Source organism: Chiloscyllium plagiosum, unplaced genomic scaffold (assembly GCF_037043375.1).
Source record: "Chiloscyllium plagiosum isolate Xiang-an unplaced genomic scaffold, Cpla_swu_hap1 HiC_scaffold_6, whole genome shotgun sequence".
Classification (NCBI taxonomy): domain Eukaryota; kingdom Metazoa; phylum Chordata; class Chondrichthyes; order Orectolobiformes; family Hemiscylliidae; genus Chiloscyllium; species Chiloscyllium plagiosum.
Window position 1 is genome coordinate 19,999,900 of NW_028270144.1, and position 22,881 is coordinate 20,022,780.

The following is a 22,881-nucleotide window of genomic DNA, read 5'->3' on the forward strand; positions in this document are numbered from 1 at the left end:
GCATGGGCTATCATAGACAAAACCACAATGTGCATCAGGGTGGTAGTACATGGACTTTGAAAAGCTGGTTAGTGGCAGTAAGTGGATGCTAAAGGCTGGGAGCTGCGTGATGTCATTTTCCTAACAGTCATCTATCAGTTTGTTAATGTTCAGAGCTGAATTGTTGCAATCAAAGTTAATGCAGAGCACACTCAACCTCTCTCCCTGTTTCAAACAAAAAACATCAGAGGCCCAGGATAGTTCTGTTTTAAAAGGAAGGCAGCTAAAAGATGTCTCCAGTCTGAGAAACCATAAAATTCTGCAGTAAAATTCAGCTAAAAACAATGGGGAATAAAATCTATACTAAAGAGGCCTTACCTGTGTCCTAATGTTGATTGATTCTACTAGTTTCTGTTTGAAACAAAAAAAAGGAAATGCGCGCATGATGTGATCATCACTTGTTTAGGTGCGAATGCCACCTCCAGGTATGACCCTGCAAAGGGGCATCAAGTCTTAAAGTTGCAATCAAAGAACTAAACATAAAAACAGAGAAAGCACCACCCTGCAGCCGACATGACCAGTTATAAACAATCTTTCCAGCAGAACACTGACAAGGAGTGATAGACCGTCAAACCTTTTCTCACTTCGGGGACTAAAGGGTTAAGACAATGAAAATTCGCTGGTACTTTGACAATGACTGCAAAGATGCTGACAAAATGTTTCAGATTTGAAAGACCAACTTCAAGTTTGTGTCTGTTTCAGGATTCACAGGTTTGACAATGGCCAGGTGAAACAATCAACTGATTTGTATGCAGGAGAGAACACACATACAGGATGTGATTTCACTCAAGCTGACTTAGTAGAACTGATCAATGACTTTGCACCCCTCACGTCCTTCAGCAAATCTCTTTGGTCCAAACCCAGTGAATATATAAAATGATGCTGCTCCAGAGGAAGGATGTGAGTTTGAAGCACTCATAGAAAGCTAGCTGCATTTCCGAGTGCTTGACTCTGGAACACTATTAAACCTGTCACACCCAAATCTTGTATGAAGTGTGGCTTGATTCACCCACCAGCAGCATCCAAACTTTTATGATATATGCAAGCTATATTCCACAAGAAGATTCCTGATGAAGGGCTTATGCTCGAAACATCGATTCTCCTGCTCCTCGGATGCTGCCTGACCTGCTGTGCTTTTCCAGCACTGCACACTCTACTATGTTCCACAAGAGGACATTGGATTAAACTGTGAGAAATACAATTGCCTAGACAAATCCAAAGGCAACTCAATACTCCACAGCAGCATGGAAAGGAGAGTTAACAACGGAGCACTGCCAGAGACGCTTCCAAAAACCCATCCATAGCACAGAAAATAGAAGAATTAACAGTAATGACACAGTTTGTAAACCCCAGTCAGACAGTATATGCAATAAACTTGACACACCACATGGATACTATCAGAAATGCTGAAGCATTTACCTTCAACCAAAGGGAATGGACAATACATGTCAAAATTAACACTAAATACAAATGTAATCCCTACCTGCATCTTACACAAAGATATACTCAGGAAACTGGCATAGTGTGATGCAGTTGACACAAAATAGGCTAACTGCTTAGAACAGGTCCAATATCTAATTCATTGGCTTTAACCATCTTAAATATCAATATAGATTCTCATTACAGACAACCTTTTTTGTGTAGTTGAAAAACCAGTGCAAGATGGACGTTCTGTTATTTATCCAACAGCATTCACTGATCTCCATATTCTTGTGAACCACAAGGTAACAAGCCCATCAGTTACAGCCCGAGAGATTAGAGACCGAAGCATCGAATGACATTTAGGTCATAGCTGAGTAGAGCAGATTCAGCAAGCGATATCTGAGAATGACCAGCTGCCAAAATGATCACTATCACTGGTGGGTCCTGAATACATCCAACAGATCCCTGAGGTAGTGTTTTCATGTTCATTCAAAAATACAAATTTTCTGGGTAATCCAAGATGGAGGACAGGAAATATTTCTGGTTGTAACAAGCGGCTGCTTTTTTGAAGTATCTTAGGTGTTGGAGGTGATTTCCTCAAATTCCAGGAGCTGCAATTACTGTTTTATATGCTGTTGCGTTGTTTTGGAACTTTGGAGGGAAAAAAAGTCAAAACAACAGCACTTTTAAAAGGGAAAGGAACAGACAAAGACAGCACATAGTGAGGTCAGTGCAGGAGAGAGAAAGAAACCCACACTGCTAACTGACAGCAGTGAACCTGCACAGTTACTGCCTTTGCTGTTTTAATTCATGTATCACTGGACATCGGAATGCGTCTGGGAAAATTAACAAACAGTCAAATTCACAACTGATCTTGGAGGAACCTATTTGGGAGAAGACACATCACAGAAACAGATCAGTGGATATGTATAAGTGTGGCCTGACAGTAAGTCTGCAGTAGTGAGTAGAGTGGGTTCTTTCTTGATTATATGCTTTATTGAGGTATGCCTCTTGATTAAACTTAAAAATATGAGCCATAAGTATTAAGTTAGCTTGGAGCAGTGTTTTGTAGAGGAATAAGACAGTGCTATTTTCTGGGTCTGTAGATTGGAAGAAGCAAAAATGGCCCTTAGTAGAGTGATATGCTCTTCTTGTTGGATGTGGGAGTTTAGGGAGAGTTTACATGTTACTGAGGATTATATCTACAATAAATGCTGTTGGTTGCGAATGCTATCAGATTGACTGGATCGGTTGGAGAGACAGTTAGAGGCAATGAGGAATTTAAAAGAGCAAGGGAATGTGATAGATGGCAGTTATAGGAAGGGAGAAAAGTTGCAGATACAGTCACATGGATGAGTTAACTCCAGGAAAGAGAAGAGAGGTAGGCAGGTAGTGCAGGAGTCTTCTGTGGCTATCCCCATTTCAAACAAGGATGCTGTTTTGGAAAATGTAGGGGGTGATGGATTCTCTGGGGAATGTAGCATGAAAAGCCAAGTTTCTGGTATTGAGGCTGGCTGTAATGCAATGAGGGGTACGTCGGGTTCCAAGAGATCAATTGTGTTAGGGTACTCTCTAGTCCGAGGCACAGACAGACGTTTCTGTGGCCAGCAGCGAAAAAGCATTATGGTGTGTTGCCTTCCTGGTGCCAGGATCAAGGATGTCTCAGAGAGGGTGCAGAATGTTCTCAATGGGGAAAGGGCCCAGCAGGAGGTCATTGTACACATTGGAACCAATGACATAGAGTCATAGATAGAGTCATAGAGATATACAGCATGGAAACAGACTCTTCGGTCCAACCCGTCCATGCCGACCAGATATCCTAACCCAATCTAGTCCCACCTGCCAGGACCTGGCCCATATCCATCCAAACTCTTCCTATTCATATACCTGTCCAAATGCCTTTTAAATGTTGCAATTGTACCAGCCACCACCACTTCCTCTGGCAGCTCATTCCATACACTACCACCCTCTGCGTGAAAAAATTGCCCCTCTCATCTTAAATCTATGCCCTCTAGTTCTGGACACCCCGACCCCATGGAAAAGACTTTGTCTATTTACCCTATCCATGCCCCTCATAATTTTGTAAAGCTCTATAAGGTCACCCCTCAGCCTCCAAGGCTCCAGGGAAAGCAGCCCCAGCCTGTTCAGCCTCTCCCTATAGCTCAAATCCTCCAACCCTGGCAACATCCTTGTAAGTCTTTTCTGAACCCTTTCAAGTTTCACAACATCTTTCTGATAGGAAGGAGACCAGAATTGCTCGCAATATTCCTACAGTGGTCCGGTACAGCCGCAAAATCACCTCCCAAATCCTGTACTCAATACTCTGACCAGTAAAGGAAAGCATACCAAACATAGGAAGGGAAAAGGAGAAGATTCTGAAGTGAGAATATAGAGAGTTAGGTAGGAATTTAAAAAGGAGGTCCTCGAGAATACTAATATCTGGACTACTCCTGTTGCTGTGAGCTAGTGAGGGCAGGAATAGGAGGACAGAGCAGATGAATGCATGGCTGAGTAGCTGGTGTATGGTAGAAGATTCACATTTTTCAAACATTGGAATCTCTTCTGGGTAGAAGTGACCTGTACAAGAAAAATGGATTGCTCCTGAATTGGAAGGGGACTAATATACTGGCAGAGAGATTTGCTAGAGCTGCTCGGGAGGATTTCAATTATTAAGGTAGGGGGTGGTGAGACCCAGGGAGATGGTGAGGAAAGAGATCAATCTGAGTCTGGTACAGTTGAGAGAAGAAGCGAGTCAAACAGTCAGGGCAGGCAGGAACATTGCAGAAAACAAGGTCGGACTGATAAATTGAACTGCATTTATTTCAATGCAAGGGGCCTAACAGGGAAGGCAGATGAACGCAGGGCATGGTTAGGAACATGGGACTGGGATATCATAGCAATTACAGAAACATGGCTCAGGGATGGGCAGGACTGGCAGCTTAATGTTCCAGGATACAAATGCTGCAGGAAGGATAGAAAGGGAGGCAGGAGAAGAGGGGGAGTGGCATTTTTGATAAGGGATAGCATTACAGCTGTGCTGAGGGAGGATATTCCCAGAAATACATCCAGGGAAGTTGTTTGGGTTGAACTAAGAAATAAGAAAGGGATTATCACCTTATTGGGATTGTATTGTAGACCCTCTAATAGTCAAGAGGGAAATTGAGAAACAGATTTGGAAGGAGATCTCAGTTATCTGCAAGAATAATAGAGTGGTTATTTTAGGGGATTTTAACTTTCTAAACATAGACTGGGACTGCCATAATGTTAAGGGTATAGATAGAGAGGAATTTGTTAAGTATGTACAAGAAAATATTCTGATTCAGTATGTGGATGTACTAGAGAAGGTGCAAAACTTGACCTACTCTTGGGAAATCAGACAGGGCAGGTGACTGAGGTGTCAGTGGGGGAGCACTTTGGGGCAAGCGACTATAATTCCATTAGTTTTAAAATAGTGATGGAAAAGGATAGACCAGATCTAAACGTTGACGCTCTAAATTGGAGGAAGGCCAATTTTGACGGTATTAGGCAAGAACTTTCAAAAGCTGATTGGGGGCAGATATTTACAGGTAAAGAGATGGCTGGAAAATGGGAAGCCTTCAGAAATGAGATAATGAGAGTCCAGAGAAAGTATGTTCCTCTCAGGGTGAAAGGGAAGGCTGGTAGGTATGGGGAATGCTGGATGACTAAAGAAATTGAGGGTTTAGTTAAGAAAAAGAGAAGCATATGTCAGGTGTAGACAAGATAGATCGAATGAATCCTTACAAGAGTATAAAGGCAGGAGGAGTATACTTAAGAGGGAAATCAGGAGGGTAAAAAGGGGACATGAGATAGCTTTGGCAAATAGAATTAAGGAGAATCCGAAGGGTTTTTACAAATACATTAAGGACAAAAGGGTAACTAGGGAGAGCAGAGGGCCCCTCAAAGATCAGCAAGGCAGCCTTTGTGTAGAACCACAGGAAAAGAAGGAGATACTAAACGAGTGTTTTGCATCAATATTTACTGTGGAAGAGGACATGGAAAATATAGAAAGTAGGGAAATAGATGGTGACACCTTGAAAAATGTCCATATTACAGAGGAGGAAGTGCTGGATGTTTTGAAATGCTTAAAGGTGGATATATCCCCAGGACCTGATCAGGTGTACCCTAGAACTCTGTGGGAAGCTAGGGAACTGATTGCTGGGCCTCTTGCTGAGATATTTGTATCATCGATAGTCACAGGTGAGATGCCAGAAGACTGGTGCGTGGCTAACATGGTGCCACAGTTTAAGAAGCTTGGTAAGGACAAGCCAGGGAACTATAGACCAGTGAGCTTGATGTCAGTGGTGGGCAGGTTGTTGGAGGGAATCCTGAGGGATAGGATGTACATGTATTTGGAAAGGCAAGGCCTGATTAGGGATAGTCAACATGGTTTTGTGCGTGGGAAATCATGTCTCACAAACTTGATTGAGTTATTTGATGAAGTAACAAAGAGGATTGAGAGGGCAAAGTGGTGGATGTGACCTATATGGACTTCAGTAAGGTGTTCAGCAAGGTTCCCCATGGGAGACTGGTTAGCAAGGTTAGGTCTCATAGAATACAGGGAGAACTAGCCATTTGGATATAGAACTGGCTCAAAGGTAGAAGATAGAGGGTGGTGGTGGAGGCCTGTGACCAGTGGAGTGCAACAAGGATCGGTGCTGGATCCATTAATTTTCGCCAATTTATATAAATGATTTGGATGTGGTCATTAGAGGTATAGTTAGTAAGTTTGCAGATGACACCAAAATTGGATGTGTAGTGGACAGCGAAGAAGGTTACCTCAGATTACAATGGGATCTTGAGCAGATGGACCAATGGGCTGAGAAGTGGCAGATGGAGTTTAATTTAGATAAGTGCGAGGTGCTGCATTTTGGGAAAGCAAATTTAAGCAGGATTTATACATTTAAGGGTAAGGTCCTAGGGAGTGTTACTGAACAAAGAGACCTTGGAGTGCAGGTTCATAGTTCCATGAAACTAGTCACAGGTAGATAGGATAGTGAAGGAGGCATTTGGTATGCTTTCCTTTATTGGTCAGAGAATTGAATACAAGAGTTGGGAGGTCATGTTGTGGCTGTACAGGACATTGGTTAGGCCACTTTTGGAATATTGCGTGCAATTCTGGTCTCCTTCCTATCGGAAAGATGTTGTGAAAGGGTTCAGAAAAGCTTTATAAGGATGTTGTCAGGGTTGGAGGATTTGAGCTACAGGGAGAGGCTGAATAGGCTAGGGCTGTTTTCCCTGGAGCATTGGAGGCTAAGGGGTGATCTTATAGAGGTTTATAAAATCATTTGGGGCGTGGATAGGATAAATATAAAGTGATTTCCCTGGGGTGGGGGAGTCCAAAACTAGAGGGCATAGGTTTAGGGTGAGAGGGAAACGATATAAAAGAGACCTAATGGGCAACTTTTTCACGCAGAGGGTGGTACGTGTATGGAATGAGCTGCCAAAGGAAGTGGTGGAGGCTAGTACAATTGCAACATTTAAAAGGCATTTGGATGTTATATGTACAGGAAGGGTTTGGAGGAAAATAGGGCAGGTGTTGGCAGGTGGGACTAGATTGGATTGTGATATCTGGTCGGCATGGACGGGTTGGACTGAAAGGTCAGTTTCCATGCTGTACATCTCTGTACCTCTATGACTCTCTAGGAATGTAATCTTCTCGATCAAACAGCTCGTAATTCTGTGAAGATAAGTTAGATCATATTGATATAAGTTGCATGGATGCAGGAAAAACTGCGAGATTGGCACGTGAATGTATTGTCTCAACATAAATAAAAACTACGATTAACTCATCATGATGTGTGAAATATCTCTCCAACAATATTGTAATTGAGGGAACCTGTTCTTCCACATGAGATTCCTTCTAAGCCATGGTGCAAGACGACCTCTGATATTGTCCATTATGACCAACCATTTCACCAAATTCCCTTTTGTGTTATTAGCCAAAGATATCACTCGTAGATACACCTAGCACAGTATTCAGCATGTTCAGTGTGCAGATTATATCCAACAACAGTTTGTTATACAGTAGTATATCCTTATGGAACATGCTGGAGGTGTGGTGTTCAATACATTATCCCTTCTCCTCACTATCCTTAGTTGCAGTCTCACAAAATGCACTGATGTATTGGTAAAATCCATGGCCATTAACTGCAAAGCAGCTTGCCAAGACTTTTGGATAGTGATGTTAAATGTACATGCTGCTCCTGTGTACAACGGTTTATACTCACTGGCAATGCTCATGCTTAGGAGATTGATCCATACTGTTCTTCTGCCTCATGCTGTCATTCCCAAACTATATTCTCATGACATAGTGTGGTAAAGAAGGGAGACATTGGTACGAGAGCATGGTGAACAGACATGCAGTCAGTTGTCCTGACTTAAACCAGGTCAAAATGGGTGAGTTCAAGATTTTTATTTAGGCACATGAGTTTGTGCAAAAATAATACCTCATTGTGTCTGGCATAGCTGATATGACGTTGTTATAAGCCGTAATCAAGCTTTGTGAAGAAATAGACAATACAGTCCAATAGCTTATCATCAACCACCAGTCACACAGGATGAAGGTTATGGCTATTGAAGATACATACCTGTACATCCATGATAACGGTTATCACACAGCAGATTGAAGCTACACCACCAACTCATGATAACCATATAAGAACTACGTCTGGATGTGTTGTATACCCATGACACCATCTAAATTTATAACTGAAATATATATTCATCCTTGTCAAAGGCAAAGGGTTCCCTTTTTTACTTGAAGGGAAAAAAGGGGAGTTTATATTACTGAACAGATTCCATCTTGACAGATTGCACCCTGGCAGACACATGCTTGTCTCCAATCACTCTGCGTGTAATGGAAGCAATGTAGTCTTGTCAGTTATATATGTATAATGTACAGTAACATCAGTAAGCTCAGAGGTCAGACTATCTGCAGCAGTGATGGAGCTCTAGATCCATCAGATATTCCATATTCTGAGTAAAGATTTTACCTTCATATAAAATTCACTATGTATCAAGATTGAGGGTAGGTTTGGGATTAAATTGTAAAAGTTACTTCTGCAGTTTGGGTTTGATACTGATTGCTGTACAACTGAAACTACCACATGCCAACAGTTTTGAGGTTCAAAATGATTGAAAGGAGGCAGAGGCAATGCCATTGGGCTAGTAATTCAGAACAGCAGGATAATCCTCTGGGAACATGCGCATGAATTCAATTATGACAGATGCTAAAATTTGAATTCAGTCAAAATCTGGCCTAATGGTGACTACTGTTTTAAAAAAAAAAATCTGGGTCACTAATGACCCTTAGGGAAGGAAATCTGCTTTTGTTATCTGAGCTCAGACCCTCCGCAATCTTAATAACCCTCTGAAATAACCCTGGCAAACCACTCAGATCAAGGGATGATTAGGGTTGAGCAGTAACTGCTGGCCTAGCTTTCAGAGATGTTAAGATGTCTTGATATATAGACATTCTTGACAATCTCTGTTTCCCCAATATTGCTGGGACAGAGTTGATGTTGGAACAAAATTCTTGCTGAAAATGTAACCATAATAGGTAAATAGGCAAAGTCTTTTCCATGTGGTCGGGGAGTCCAGAGGGCATAGGTTTAGGGTGAGAGGGGAAAGATATAAAAGAGACCTATGGGGCAACTTTTTCACACAAAGGGCAGTGTGTGTATGGAATGAGCTGCCAGAGGAAGTGGTGGATGCTGGTACAATTGCAACACTTAAGAGGCATTTAGATGGGTATATGAATAGGAAGGGTTTGGAGGGATATGGGCCAGGTGCTGGCAGGTGGGACTAGATTAGGTTGGGATATCTGGTCGGCATGGACGGGTTGGACCGAAGGGTCTGTTACCATGCTGTACATCTCTATGACTCTATGTTTATTTAACAGTGGTGGTGTAATTCTCTTTTTTTAAAACAGTCAACACTCATGTTCCAAGCATAAAAAATGTTATGTAAAAATAGCAACAATATGAACTTAACAATCCTCTTCTGGGTTGGCAGAATTAATGTCATCCTCCACTTGCTCCCTTCTTTTCTCTTTTTCACTTTCCCCCTTGCTTTCTGCGTATCTCTCTCTCTCTCTCTTTCTCTTTCGTGTTCTCTTTCTTCTGTCTCATTCCCTCCCTCGCACGTCTTATGCTCAATGTTTTGTTTTGCCCCCGAGAATGAAATAACAGCTGAGCGATTTGGAGCTGTCATTTGCTGGGCATGTTCTCCTGCAGGTTTCCTTCTGTCTGTTACCTTATTAATCAGACAATTGTGTACTTTATGCTGTGGAACAGAGAGCTGTTTTATTTTTAAAAGAAAGCACCTCTCAGGTCCAAATGCTTTCCTGAAAATGTTGAACAAATTAGAAGGAAAATAAAGTTATGCATAGCCAGTTTCAGAATGTAAATTTGGCAGCTGTTGAAATAAGGCAGAATATATTTTAAATTCACTCTCGGCCAGGCAGCTGGTTAACTCTCCACCAGGAGGTAACGCCTACGCCAAGTTGGCATTGATAGAGCTATCTGAGTACTTGAAATGCAAATTTAGATCCCACATTTGGCATCCCTGATTTTGGCCCATAATCAAGTGAAGTTTAGTTTGGATCTCAAAAGAAATACCAAGCACGAGAGTTGGCGGAACAATGGAGCGAGTTAGGATTGTCTGAATCCAAATGTTCTTCCTTTTCACTTGAATTCAGTAAATCAGTTCTTTAAGGGTTTAGAGGGATATGGGCCAAATGAGGCTAAATCAGTTTCGATCTGATTGGCATGGACGTATTGGACCAAATGGTCTGTTTCCATGCTGTGTGACTCTGACACTGACTCTAAAACTTAATCCAACAACCCAAGGCTCTTTGGGAGCACTATCAGGCAACATTTGACCTTGACTCATATGAGAGATTGGGACAGGTGACCGGAAGCATGGTACGACTAGAGGAGGTAGTCTAGAAGGAGTGTCCTAAATGAAGAGAATGGGGAGCTAGGGCCAAAGTTCGGGACTAAAAGCACAACTACCAATGGTAGAAATCAGGGATGCACAAGATATCAGAATTGCAGATGTACAGAGATGATTTAGGCCTACAGGGGTGGAGGAGGTTCGGAGTTCGGGAGGGGGGTTAGCTCTTGGCTCATCCTGTCTTGATCCATTCTTTTCCCTAACCAAGGGCAGTGAGGTTTAGAGGGGCCTCTTCAAATGCTCCTTTGGTTGGAAATCAGCCATTGTTACAAAGACAAAAGCCTGACTCCATCTGACGTGTGTAACTCTGCAGGTCATCCTCTCCATCCTGGAGAGAATTTGAGAAGATCATAACCAACGTTGCACACCCTCTCCAAGATTCAGTAATTTGGCATGTCTGGTTTAATTAAATGGATGTTGAAATTTGGAATGCTTTGGCCGACTTTTACAGTCTGGCATGTAGCCAAGAAGACATGGAATCCCATTGTTTTATGACATACAGATAAGACTTTTGACATTGATTTGATACTTGTCCAAGCCCCCAATTAGTTTCAAAATGAATCCATTCTGAGATTACTGTTGCAATGAAGCAAAATATTCCAGTCACCTATCTTAAAATTCCAACATGTAGTGTAAGACAGCATGGTGGCTCAGTGGTTTGAACTGCTGCCTCACAGGGCCAGGGATCTGGGTTCAATTCCATCCACTCTCAACTGACTGTGTGGAGTTTGCGTGGGTTTCCTTGCACAGCCCAGAGATGTTCAAGTTAGGTGTATTGGCTGTGCTATAGTGTCCAGGTATGTGCAGGCTAGGTAGATTAGTCATGGGAAATGCAGAGTTATGGAGATGTTGTGTTTTGGGGGGTGGGGGGTGAATTGGGTCTGGGTTGGCTGCCCTTCAGAGGGTTGGTATGGACTCAATGGGCCGAATGGTCTGCTTTCACACTGTAGAGATTCTAGTGTAGGTGTCAATTGCAACTCGTTGGGTAGCACTGTGGTTTCTGAGTTACCAGATTCTGGTTCCAATCTCCCAGAAACTTGAACATAACGTTTAGCCTGACACTCCCAATGAAGAGCTGATAGAGTAAGACATTGTCATATTTGTACCATCTTTTGCATTAGTTATTGAACTGAGGCTTTCAGTGCTTTCTCAGTTGGATGCGTAAGATCAGGTGCACTACCTTGTGGAACAGGAGGGAGTTATCCCTTGGGCCTTGGTCAGCACTTTTCCCTCCATCAAGATTACAAAAACAGATTGGGTCTGTATTTTGTTTCTCGTTTAGGAACTTGCTGAGTGTGAATTGGCTGCTGTGTTTCCTACATTCCTGAAGTCACTATACTTCAGAAAACATTTAATTAGTTGTAAAACACTTTGGACATTCTGAGGTTGTGCAAGGCACTATAAATGCAAATTTTTCTTTCAGTGGTTAGAACATCTTCATAAACATATATTTGGTAGAACATCATGTTTATTAAAGTTGGAGCTAAATTTAGAATCTAATTCCACAAGTTAAATTCATGTGTAGCAAATGCAGTCACTCACACAGTATAAATTTAGTACATTTCCCTTTTTTAACAAGTTTGCATGAAAGTTGAAGTTATTAGAAAATAAAGTCAGGTATAGGGCAGAGAGAATCATGCTGAAGGCTATGAACCAAAGATCTGCTTTTGTCAGACAGCATACAGTGATAATGATGATTTCTGTGATATGTCGAGAAACCAACTTTTTAATGCTTGAAAATATCCAGTTAAACGGATGTTAATTTTATCCCACCTTGTACAATTCGGGAGTCTTCCAAGTAGTATTCTGCACTTGAACATATTTAGAATTTAGAAATACTTAAAATTGATGATTAATTTCACCTGTCTTTGCTGTCCTAACCTGCATCTTTTTAGTTAAACCTTTAGTATTCCCAGTTGGCGGGCAAAGCGAATCACGAATAACGATTCTTCATGTGGTGCCAGAGAAATCCAATGTCACACCTCACACATGAGCTGCCAACTCCTTTTGGACATGTTCCTGGATGTTTGGTCACATGATTCCTGCCTGCAAATGCCTTGCACACTCATAGGCCACAGGGCAAAGCCAATGATCAGATAAGTGAATTACTCCACAGGGCAAAGCCAATCATACTTGGAAATGAATGTGTTGGGCAGACTGGAGCTCCATTTTGAAGAGTGCAAACTCGGCAGATTAGCCTGTGTCACTCCCAAGATCTACTGATTTTTCCTTCCGGGATGGTCATCCTCACAGGTCACCTCCTTGCCACAGCAGCAGAAACTGAATATTTATTTTAGATTAAATAGAGAGACATATTACTAAAGCTTTCTGCCCAGCATCCATCAGGGTACATGAATGAATGCCAAAATCCAAACAATTTCTTATACTAGAGAAGGAAATAGTGCTAGTTGGCTGGAAAGTTGTTTCTCATTGGCCAAGACATTACCATGGAGAAGATAATGGAGAATTTTGGGCACTCCAAGGTGTTGGATAATTCAAGAAAGGCGCAAGGCATGAATTTACGCCCTGTTTTTTAGAACTAGTTTATCCATGAATTTATGTTGCTTTTAGCAAGCATAAAATAATCATGTTATGAACTTAGCTGATAATGTCAACTTTGTTGCTGGTGTGGGTACTTGTGCACTCAGAATTGTTTAGCAAATGTTGCCCAATCGTCACAGCCAATAGTAGATGCTTTGTTTTGAGTTTTATGCATGGGTTAGTTAATTATGCTATATGCTCTCTTATATTTTTCTTCATTATACCCTAAGCCTATCAGCAGGTTGGTAAGCCAACTGCAGTTTGTGAGACCATTTCAGGGCATTTATTGTGAGGATGGAAAGTGGCTTCAGGAGGATTTGCACAGATTCAGCGAATGAGCAATATCATGGCAAAGCTTATCCACTTTGGTAGGAGGAACAGATTTGTTAAATTTCATAAGAAGTTGGAAAGTGTAGATATACAAAGCAATCTTAAGTATTCTTGACGATAAGTCACTGAAGGTTAACTGCAGGTGCAACAAGCTATTAGGAAGGCTAATGAAATGTTCGCATCTAGCACATGGATTTAGGAGCAGGAGTAGTGAAGTCTTACATCAAGTGCATTGGAGCTTAGCTAGACTGACCTGGAATGTTATGTGCATGTTTGGTCAGAGTGCTGTTGCCTTAGAGGCAGCTTAACAAGGGCTCACCAGACTTCTGCCCAAGCTGTCCTGTGAAGAGTAATTGGGCAACATGGACGTATTAACTCGTCTCGAAGAGTGGGAGGTGAGCTCATTGAAACTTACAAAATACTTCAGAAAGGGATAGAGGTGGTAGATGCTAGTATGATGTTTTCCCTGGTTGGGAAGCCTAGAACCAGGTAGAGGGAATACAATTTAAAAATAAGGGGTAAGGGTATTTAGAAATGAGAATTTTTTTAACTCGAAGGGTTGTGAACTTACGGAATTCTGTAGCACAGAGGACTATGAGAGCCTAATCTTTGAGTACGTTTATAGCTGAGATTCATAGATTTCTAATTATCAGTGGCTTACAGGGTTAGGGGGACAGGTAGATAAAAAACACTTAGTGTTAGATCAGCCATGTTTGTATTGAATTTGGCGACATGCTCAGCAAGCTGAATGGCCTACTCCTGTTCCGAAGCTCAGAGGACGGTTAAGAGTCATCTTAATACGGGTCTGGAGTCAATGTTGTCCAGAATGGGTATGGAAGACAGAATTCCTTCCCAGGGATGTTAGTGAACCAGTTGGGATCTGATCATTGTTAATGAGACTAGCATTATATGCTAGACTTATTAATGATAAATCAATTCAAATTCCTTCCATTGCCATGGCAGGAGCATTAATGCGTCTCTGGATTCATGGTAAAGAAACAGAACTATGATGCTGTTGTCTCCATCCAATGATAAAAACTGATGAGTTCAAGAGAAGCCAAAATATGTGAATTACACAAATAAGTTTTCTTCCCAGAATTACTTGCAGTCGTGACCAGACCATGCATCTTTAATTGCTAGAGGTTCTCAGATATTAATTTCATAAGTAAATTAGATGAACACTTGAAGAAAATAAACTTGCAGGGTTACGGAAATAGGTGGGGGTGACGGAACTCCCTGCATTACTGTCCAGACAGCCAGCACAGACTCAACGGACGATATGTGCTGAAATGACACTACAATAGTCCTGGAGCTTTGATGACCGTATTTCACATTGTAAGTTGCTGCTGTGAGTGAGTTGGTTAGAATTCATGCTCCCATCCAGAAACAGCCTCACAGGGAGCAAGTAAAATGTAAAAATGATTTTGTTTAGCTATAACCCTAGCACTTGTAAGACTACTAATTGATGGAAAGTCAACAACAAATAACACCGTCATGGGAAATCTGGGTACGATCAGCAGTGAGGAAACTCGCGATATAAATATAATAAATGATCATCTTGTCTGTTTTTGTGATGTTGGTTGAGGTCTAATGAGAACCTTTGACCATGAGAACCTTTTTCCACGTATGGAGTCAGCTATTACGAGGAGGTATAGCTTTAAATCAAGGGGTGGTAGGTATAGGACAGATGTTAGGGGTAGATTCTTTACTCAGTGAGTCGTGAGTTCATGGAATGCCCTGCCAGTAGCAGTGGTGGACTCTCCCTCTTTATGGGCATTTAAGCGGGCATTGGATAGGCATATGGAGGATAGTGGGCTAGTGTAGGTTAGGTGGGCTTGGATCGGCGCAACATCGAGGGCCAAAGGGCCTGTACTGCGCTGTATTTTTCTATTTTCTATGTAAATGTTGTCCCCTGCTTTTCCTGAAAAGGTACTGTGGGATCTGTAAGTTTTTTTTTCTTTTCTGGTTGATAGGTCAACAAGTAGAATTTTGGAATTTACTGAACCTTTCACTCATTTCACAGGAAGCTTAGGAAGAAATGAGATCACTTTCCGGCAGCTGTACATTTGTTTGATCATTGTCTGTAGACATATGCTTTGAGAAGCTGTGGTATAGGACTCCAGTCCAAATCAAATGAATCCTGTTTATATGATCAACCCCAAGGATTGGACGTCCAAAATCAAAAGACCCAAATGAATTAAACAGCAAAATATGTGTCATTCTAAAGCATTTGACAAGCTCCCTCATGGTAGGCTGGTCCAGAAGATTAAGTCACATGATATGCTGGTAAAGTGGATACACGTTGGTTAGAAGGCAAAAGTGAGAACTGCAGCTGCTGGAGATCAGGGTCAAGAATGTGGTGCTGGAAAAGCACAGCAGCTCAGGCAGCAGCTGAGGAATCGACGTTTCAGACGAAAGCCCTTCATCAGGAATAAGGCTGTGAGCTGAAGAGGTGGTGAGATAAATGGGAGGGGGATGGATAGAAGACACAGGGTAGTTGTGGAGGGGTGTTCTATGCTCAAATATTATGGACCAGACTAAACTCCCTTAAAATACATCAAGTAGACAGCCTAGATCCTAGTCTTTTCTTATGTTATAGGCAGGTCTAAGGTGTTGTGTTCACTATGTGATTCGATTGGTTACACTACTTGGGTTTAAGAAAAACACACTTTATAATAATCTACAGTTAAAATACAAACAAAATAAAAAGAATTGGTTTAACTTTAACTCAATTGGAAAACTTAACAGAATAAAAGATTATTTAACTACTAAACTGCAACTATTCAAATATAGTAACATCCCATAAACACACCTTTGGCAATGGCAAAGTCAGTAAAACAGATTGCCTCACATGTGATTCTGGCTGCAGGATGAGGAGCCAAGCTTTTTAGCTGTAATAAAGAGAAAGATGTAGCAGTTTCAACAATCAACTTTAAAACCCCAGCAACTACTGAGAGTTAAACCAAAACCCTGGGTCAGTGGGAGCCTTGGGAATGAAAGCTTTTCACTGTATTTTATTACTGTAACATACACATGAGAGTCAAATCAAAATCAAACCCATTCATGCAGCTTCCATTACTTCAACTTGGAATAAAAAAAGCCCAGGGCCTTTCAAGCTGTTTACTTAATGGCTTGGAGTAGACACCTCACCACCTACGGCTCAAAATCTCTCCTCAAAAATGATCAGCACAAAATCCACCCTTAAAGCCACAGTATCATCACACTGTGTTCTGCAACCAAGGGTGCTTTTGCAAATTAGGCCAACATTCACGTCAGCAAGCACTTCTTACAGCATCCCCTTGCAGCTCACTTCCTTTTCGCCCCAAATTCCCTTGAGCTCACGACATACCAGTCACAACATGGCTTTTGTGAACTGCCAGCCGGTTTCCCTCCCAGCCCCACGCTGCCCTGATTTGGAACTATATTATCCTGTCCTTCTCTTGTCACTGACTCACAATCCTGGAACTCCTTCCTGAACAGCACTGTGGCTGCCCCAACCTCTTTTAGACTGCAGTGATTCACAGAAACAGCACACACACTGTCTTCTTGAAGGATTTGGGAATGGGCAAGAAATACTGACTTCATCAGCCCAGTAAAGAATACAGAAGTGCAGAGTGTCAGAGAAACCTTTGTGATTGGTAGATCATAAACGACTCTACCAAGGTTTAAAGCGCTTTAGCTGATGGTTAAAGGATTCTCAACTCAATTGACTTTTTATATATAGTGATATATATATAAAAGTTATACTTTTTATATATAGTTGAAAATAAGGACAAAAAGATCCTGACAATCTCCATCATTTGCACATTTAATTGGTCCTAGCTGCTTTGAAGTTGCATGATGCTAACTCATTGCAGTTTAGTTATTTAACATCTACACTTTGTAACATATGGACACTTTGAACAGTGAGTTTCCTGGTTGCCATAATTCACTAGTTTCCATAAGGAACATCTGCAACTTGAGTGTGCTTATCTGAACACAGCAGTAGGAGCTAATGTCAGGCTGTCTTACTGTGATGAGTGCAGTATGGAAACATTTTTGCTGATATGATTCTTCAGTCATTGAAAACAATTAATCTTCACATAATGGATCTAACTAAAATCCATGCTGTGCTGATTTTTTTTTCAGATATATAATCATTAATGCAATAAATACTTTCTGATGTCCAGTTTAAATGATTGCTCACTGACCTACTTTAGTGCCTTTTGATCCTCTTCATTGAAAATAATCCACCTTTTATTTCAAGTCCTTTTCATAAAATGTTAAAGCAAGTAGGTCTTGCATTTCCTAAGCTCTGCAATTCCCTCCCTAAGCCTCTTGGCCTCTCTACCTCATTTTCTGACTTAAAACCCACCTCATCAGCTAAACTTTTGGACAGCTGACTGACCTGTTACCTCATTGGGTGGTTTATTTTATCATTGAGACCGATAAGAGCTCCATTGCCTATGTCTTGCCTCACTCTAAATTCTGTTGCCTTATCACACCTCTGCTTACTGATTTAGAATGGCTCCAAGTCAAGCAAAATGTCGATTTTTAAAAAAAAATCATCAACTTTGTTTTCAAATTTCTGTGGCCTCAGCCAGTTCCTGTCTCCTACACCCTCACTATGGTTGGAGATTTATTTGCTTCTCATATTCTGTTCTCTTCTGTGTTCCTACTTGTTGTGACGCCAACATCTGTGGCTAGGCCTTCAGCTGCTTTGCCTCCAAGCTCTTGAATTCCCCATCCTAAGCCTCTCAGCATTTCTGCCTCATGTTCCTCCTTTAACGTGTTCCTTAAAACCTGCATTTCTGACTAGCTTTTGGTCACCTGACCTAATATCGGCTTACGTGGCTCACTTTAATAATATCCCTCGGAAATTCCTTCGGACATGTCATTATGTTAACGGCACTGTTTAAGTATAAGTTGTTGTTGAAAGTCAGAGTTAGTTTGAGTCATGTTTTCATTTAAAGTCAGGTGTGAAGTGTAAAAGTTACGTGCCTCTTGGGAGACCAGTGATGAACAATAACAGAAGGATAATACTCCAGCTTAAAGCTTCACCCAAAAAGCTTGATTATTTTCTTATTGAGAATCTAATATGTGTCTTCCTCCTGTGAATCTGCCCAGGATTATGCCTCTAGGTTAAAAAGCTTGGTGTGAAAAGTATTGGTTACATTTGAGACATGGCTTATTGTTTAAACAAGAGTTTTCAGCTAAGTAGCATTGGACCTTTTGTAAAATCCAAGAACCTGTTTGTACCCATCTTCATTGAAAGTCTAATGTACTGCCGTAGCTCTCAAAGTATCATATCTCCGGATGTGATGCCACAACAGCTGGTGTCTGTAGGGAGAACAATCAGGAACACTGTCTTTTGGGTTAACTGAGCTTGAATGATTTATGTTTTGTCAATGGGACTATGAGCATCTGATAAAAAAAAAATGTTACGGTTCTGCTGAGCACTTACCACAAACCACTGAAGGAAATTACTTCAATGTGTTTCAAATGCAGTGCTCAGGAACCAGCCGTCATCATGGCTCGTGCAATGTCTGTGTAGCAAGCCACGAAGGTCAATTATTCCCTCCTTCATCCAACATTTCTGCCACAGCACGGTATTCACATTGTAAACTTGAACTCATCCAGAACTGCTGCTCATACCCTCACTCGCACCAAGTTCTATTCATTTATTGCCAGTCTGTTCACTGACCTACATTTACTTCTGTTCTGGCTGATCCTCAATCTTAAAACATTCTTCTTTCTGTTTCCAAATTCCTCCCTGGCCTCATGCACCCTTCTTAACTCTCTAACCACCTGAGAGATTACAGCTATTGAGAAAACTTAAACAACTAATAGAGGCTCATACAATTATGATGGATCTAGGTAAGGTGTGTGACAGGTTATTTTCTTTTTCCCCTAGGGTGGGGATTTCAAGACTAGAGGGCATATTTTTAAGGCAAGAAGAGAAAGTTTTTAAAAAGACATGAGGGGCATTTTTTTTTCCCCACGGAGGGTAGTTTGTGTGTGGGATGACCTTCCAGAGGAAGTGGTGGATGCAGGTATAGTTATGTTTAAAAGACATTTGTGTAAGTAAATGAGCAAGAAAGGTTTGGAGGGATATGGTCCAAGTGCAGGCAGGTGAGATTAGTTTCGAATTATGGTCGGCATGGATTGGTTGGACTGAAGGGCCTGTTTCCATGCTGTACTACTCTATAAGTTGAACTTGCTTTAAGAAAAGATACGGCAGTGACTCAGTTGATGTATAAATGGAGTAGGGAGGATACAGATGGAGAAAATGTTTCCACTTGTGACAGGATCAGAACTAGCGGCCATTAGTATATTACAATTGTGTACCAAATAATCCAGCAGAAACATAAGATAAAAGAGCTTTAGGCTGTTTAGAATGTGGAGCTCTCTACCAAAGGTAGTGATTGAGATCAGCATCTTAGAGGCTTTCAAACTGAAACTGGACAAGTACATGAGGGAGAAAGTCAGAGCAAGATCTGCTGAAATGCTGAGCTGAGGTAGATAAAATGGGAGAAGACTTGTAGAGTAGAAACTTTCGAACAGACTAGTATTGTTCCTGTGCAGCAAATTCTACATAAAAATTCAGAACGACACTTGCACCAACAGGTTTGCAATACCCAGAAAGTAAGCAAGTCCGAAGCAGCAGGGCAAATGGGGACTTGGTGCAGCCTGTAACCTATAGAACCTGTGAAAGTGAGACCTTAGCTTGAAAAGATGAAAGGGACCTGGGATGGAGCTTTAGAATGGCTTTGGACGTTATGCAGCTGAATCATCCCCAGGAAAGGCAGTAAAATTTGGGATAGAGTGCACAGCATCCAAACCAGTAGAAGACAGATATTTAGGAATTGGAGAATTGTGAGACACACAGGTCTGCTTTTAGTCAACCCTGCAAATCTCAGGTTGTTGGTGAAACTGCATTTAGCTGTGCGCTGTAAAAGGTGACCCTAATTTCAATGTTTCCCTAACTGCAGGTTCTCTCACCCTCACCCTAATACTGGAAATTCTGTTGCCTTTAATTCTTAGGCAGAATAAATTCCTTTGTTGCATTTGGGTGCTGTAACTGTTACTAATCCACGTTTTCTTACGTGAATACTTCTTGTGCAATATATAACCATCTTGGATTCTTTGTTAAATTGTCTTTTAAAAATAATGCCTATGGGTTGAGGCTGCAACTTCCCGTATAGAGATCAAATTAAACTGTATTCAAAAGCCTTGCATTGACATAATGTCTGGGGAATTCTATGACAGATACTAATTTGTGTCTTGAGATCAGAGATGTTTAGTTTGAAAGAAAGGGAATCCTTGTGTTGGTTTTCATGAATGTACATGTGTGCTTGCAATTTTGTCAGCATTTTCAGTATAACAGAGGAACCTCGATTATCCGAAAGACAAGGGCTGGCGAGTATTTCGTTCGCTTAATCGAATTCCGGATAATCGAATGCTGGATAATATAGTTTAGCCAAGCATTGGGACCTTGTGATCTTGCTGAATAATTTGATATTCAGATAATCAAATGACGGATAGTCAAGGTTCCTCTGTACACTAACTGAGATAAGAAAGTGTACATATCTTCTGAATTTCTGAAAAAATTGTTTTACTAAAAATGGTAATTCAGTTGCATCGATTACCACAAGATACCAAAAATTAAATCCGCCTCCTCCTGTCCTTATGTTTCTTGATAATTATTCTAATATTTTTAGCAACCACGTCAAAGGAAAATTGTGATTTCAATGCTATCCTGTGATTTGAAAGTGTTTTTTTTTCCTGTGTTTTCTTAGATTGTGACACTGAAACGTCATGGGAGAACACTCTTCCCCACAGTGCCTGAAAATGCAAGGAAAGAAGCCCACAGCTTGCTGGTCACAGAAGTAAGTCCCTCATGTCATTCAACAGTACCGACTGCAGAATCAATTTTCAAGATTGTTTTTGAACAATTAAATGGCTTAACCTCTAAACTGTTGCAAACACTTTACCTTAGTGTGTGTAGCCTTGGAGGCGAGTGTGTAACAGATTCATCGAGCTGATAGCAGAAGTGGGTTCAGGTAGAAGGGTAAGTTGCATTGACCAGGTTGCACTCTCTAGGAGATTAAGAGGTGATCTAAGTAAGGTGCTTCAGATGATTAAAGGAATTGATGCGGTCGGTAGGGAGAAACTTAATTTCTCTATTGACAGAGTCCAGGACGGGAGACGCAAAATAGGCAATTAGTTTCTGAGAAATCATTGTGATGGCAATAACCAAACTGACATGAAACAAATCAATAATCGTAATTCAAGAGTAATTGTAGACAATTGGTAAAATAAAAATGTGTAAAATCATTAAATAATTATACAATTATTAAAATTACAGTCCACAAATAATAATTGGAAAACTCATCTCCTTGGTTTACATAATAAGAATAAAAAGTTTATTGCACTCTACATTATATATTCAAGAAACTTTGGGTTTAGGCTCCCTCCCAATCTATTTATCCTCTATCTTAAAATTCAGGGGCGATGCCAGAGGGTACTTCTTCAAAAATTGGATGGTGGAAAATTGGAACTCCCTTCCCCCAAAAAAAGCTGTTGAGGCTGCGGGAGGAGCTGGTAAAGGTGGGATGGGTCACTGGAAATTTCCAAACTGAGATTCCTGTAGCCTAAAGATGAGAGGGGGTATAAAACCAAGTTGATGGAGATAAGATGCAGATCAGCTATGAATTCATTGAGTGACGAGGGACAGAAAGGTCTCCTCCTGTTCCTGTGTCCTTATTTGTTAAGGACCTTAATCTGACTTTTGGATTGAAAATAATTAAAGGATTATCCTTATGCCTGAAGTGGTAGCAGAGAAAAATATCATTTGACTTCAGGGATATTGGAGTCCATTGAAAATTCTTGGGGGAAATAGGGTAACACAGAATTTACTCACAAACTTCCTTGCTTGTAAAGTTTATTTCACTGTTGTAAGGTCGCATAAAAAAAGCTATGAAAACAAGTTGACCCATCTTCAATAACATTCTGTATTTATGTAGTGCTATTCATGTTGTAACCTATCTTCACAGAAGCATCATCAGGCAAAATTTGACAGTGAGCCATGGAAAGAGATATTACAACCAGTGACCAAAGTCTAGCTCAAAGGCAATTTTAAGAAACATCTTTAAATGGCAAAGAAAAACAGGGAGATACTAAGGTTTAGGGAGGGAATTTAGGGCCTCAGCACCTGACACACGTTTACAATTGACATGGCAATTAACACTGACAATGCTTCAGAAACCACGCATGTGTTTTGCTGTCAGGGAATGAAAGCAGGCTTAGAAAATCAAAGTCTGTTTTGTTAAATGACAGCACAAAGATACTGAGGGACAGGGCTTTGCGTGATTACCAAAGGAACATGGGGGATTTTGGTGCAGCGCATTAGATGTGGGGAGTGGGAGTAGGCCTTCACCCTCTCAAGCTTGCTTGGCAGTATTACTTAAATGGTTAACAACAGTGGTTCTAATGCATGAGACAGATAACGTTAGAATCTAGGGGCAGCAATTAATTGAGAAGGCGAATGGAATGCTCTCCTTTTATTTAACATCAGATTAAGGATGTCGCATT

General features: G+C 41.0%; 1 protein-coding gene across 13 annotated transcripts in view; it reads left to right on the forward strand.

Moving 5' to 3' along the window:
* Positions 1-22,881, forward strand: part of LOC122550501 (dedicator of cytokinesis protein 9) — a 339,837-nt gene that overhangs the window by 135,923 nt on the left and 181,033 nt on the right. For all 13 annotated transcript variants that reach the window (XM_087987930.1, XM_043691316.2, XM_087987937.1 and 10 more), the window contains exon 3: positions 21,087-21,176. In XM_087987930.1, coding sequence (XP_087844056.1) covers positions 21,087-21,176 — 90 coding nt within the window. The remainder of the gene's footprint in view (positions 1-21,086; positions 21,177-22,881) is intronic.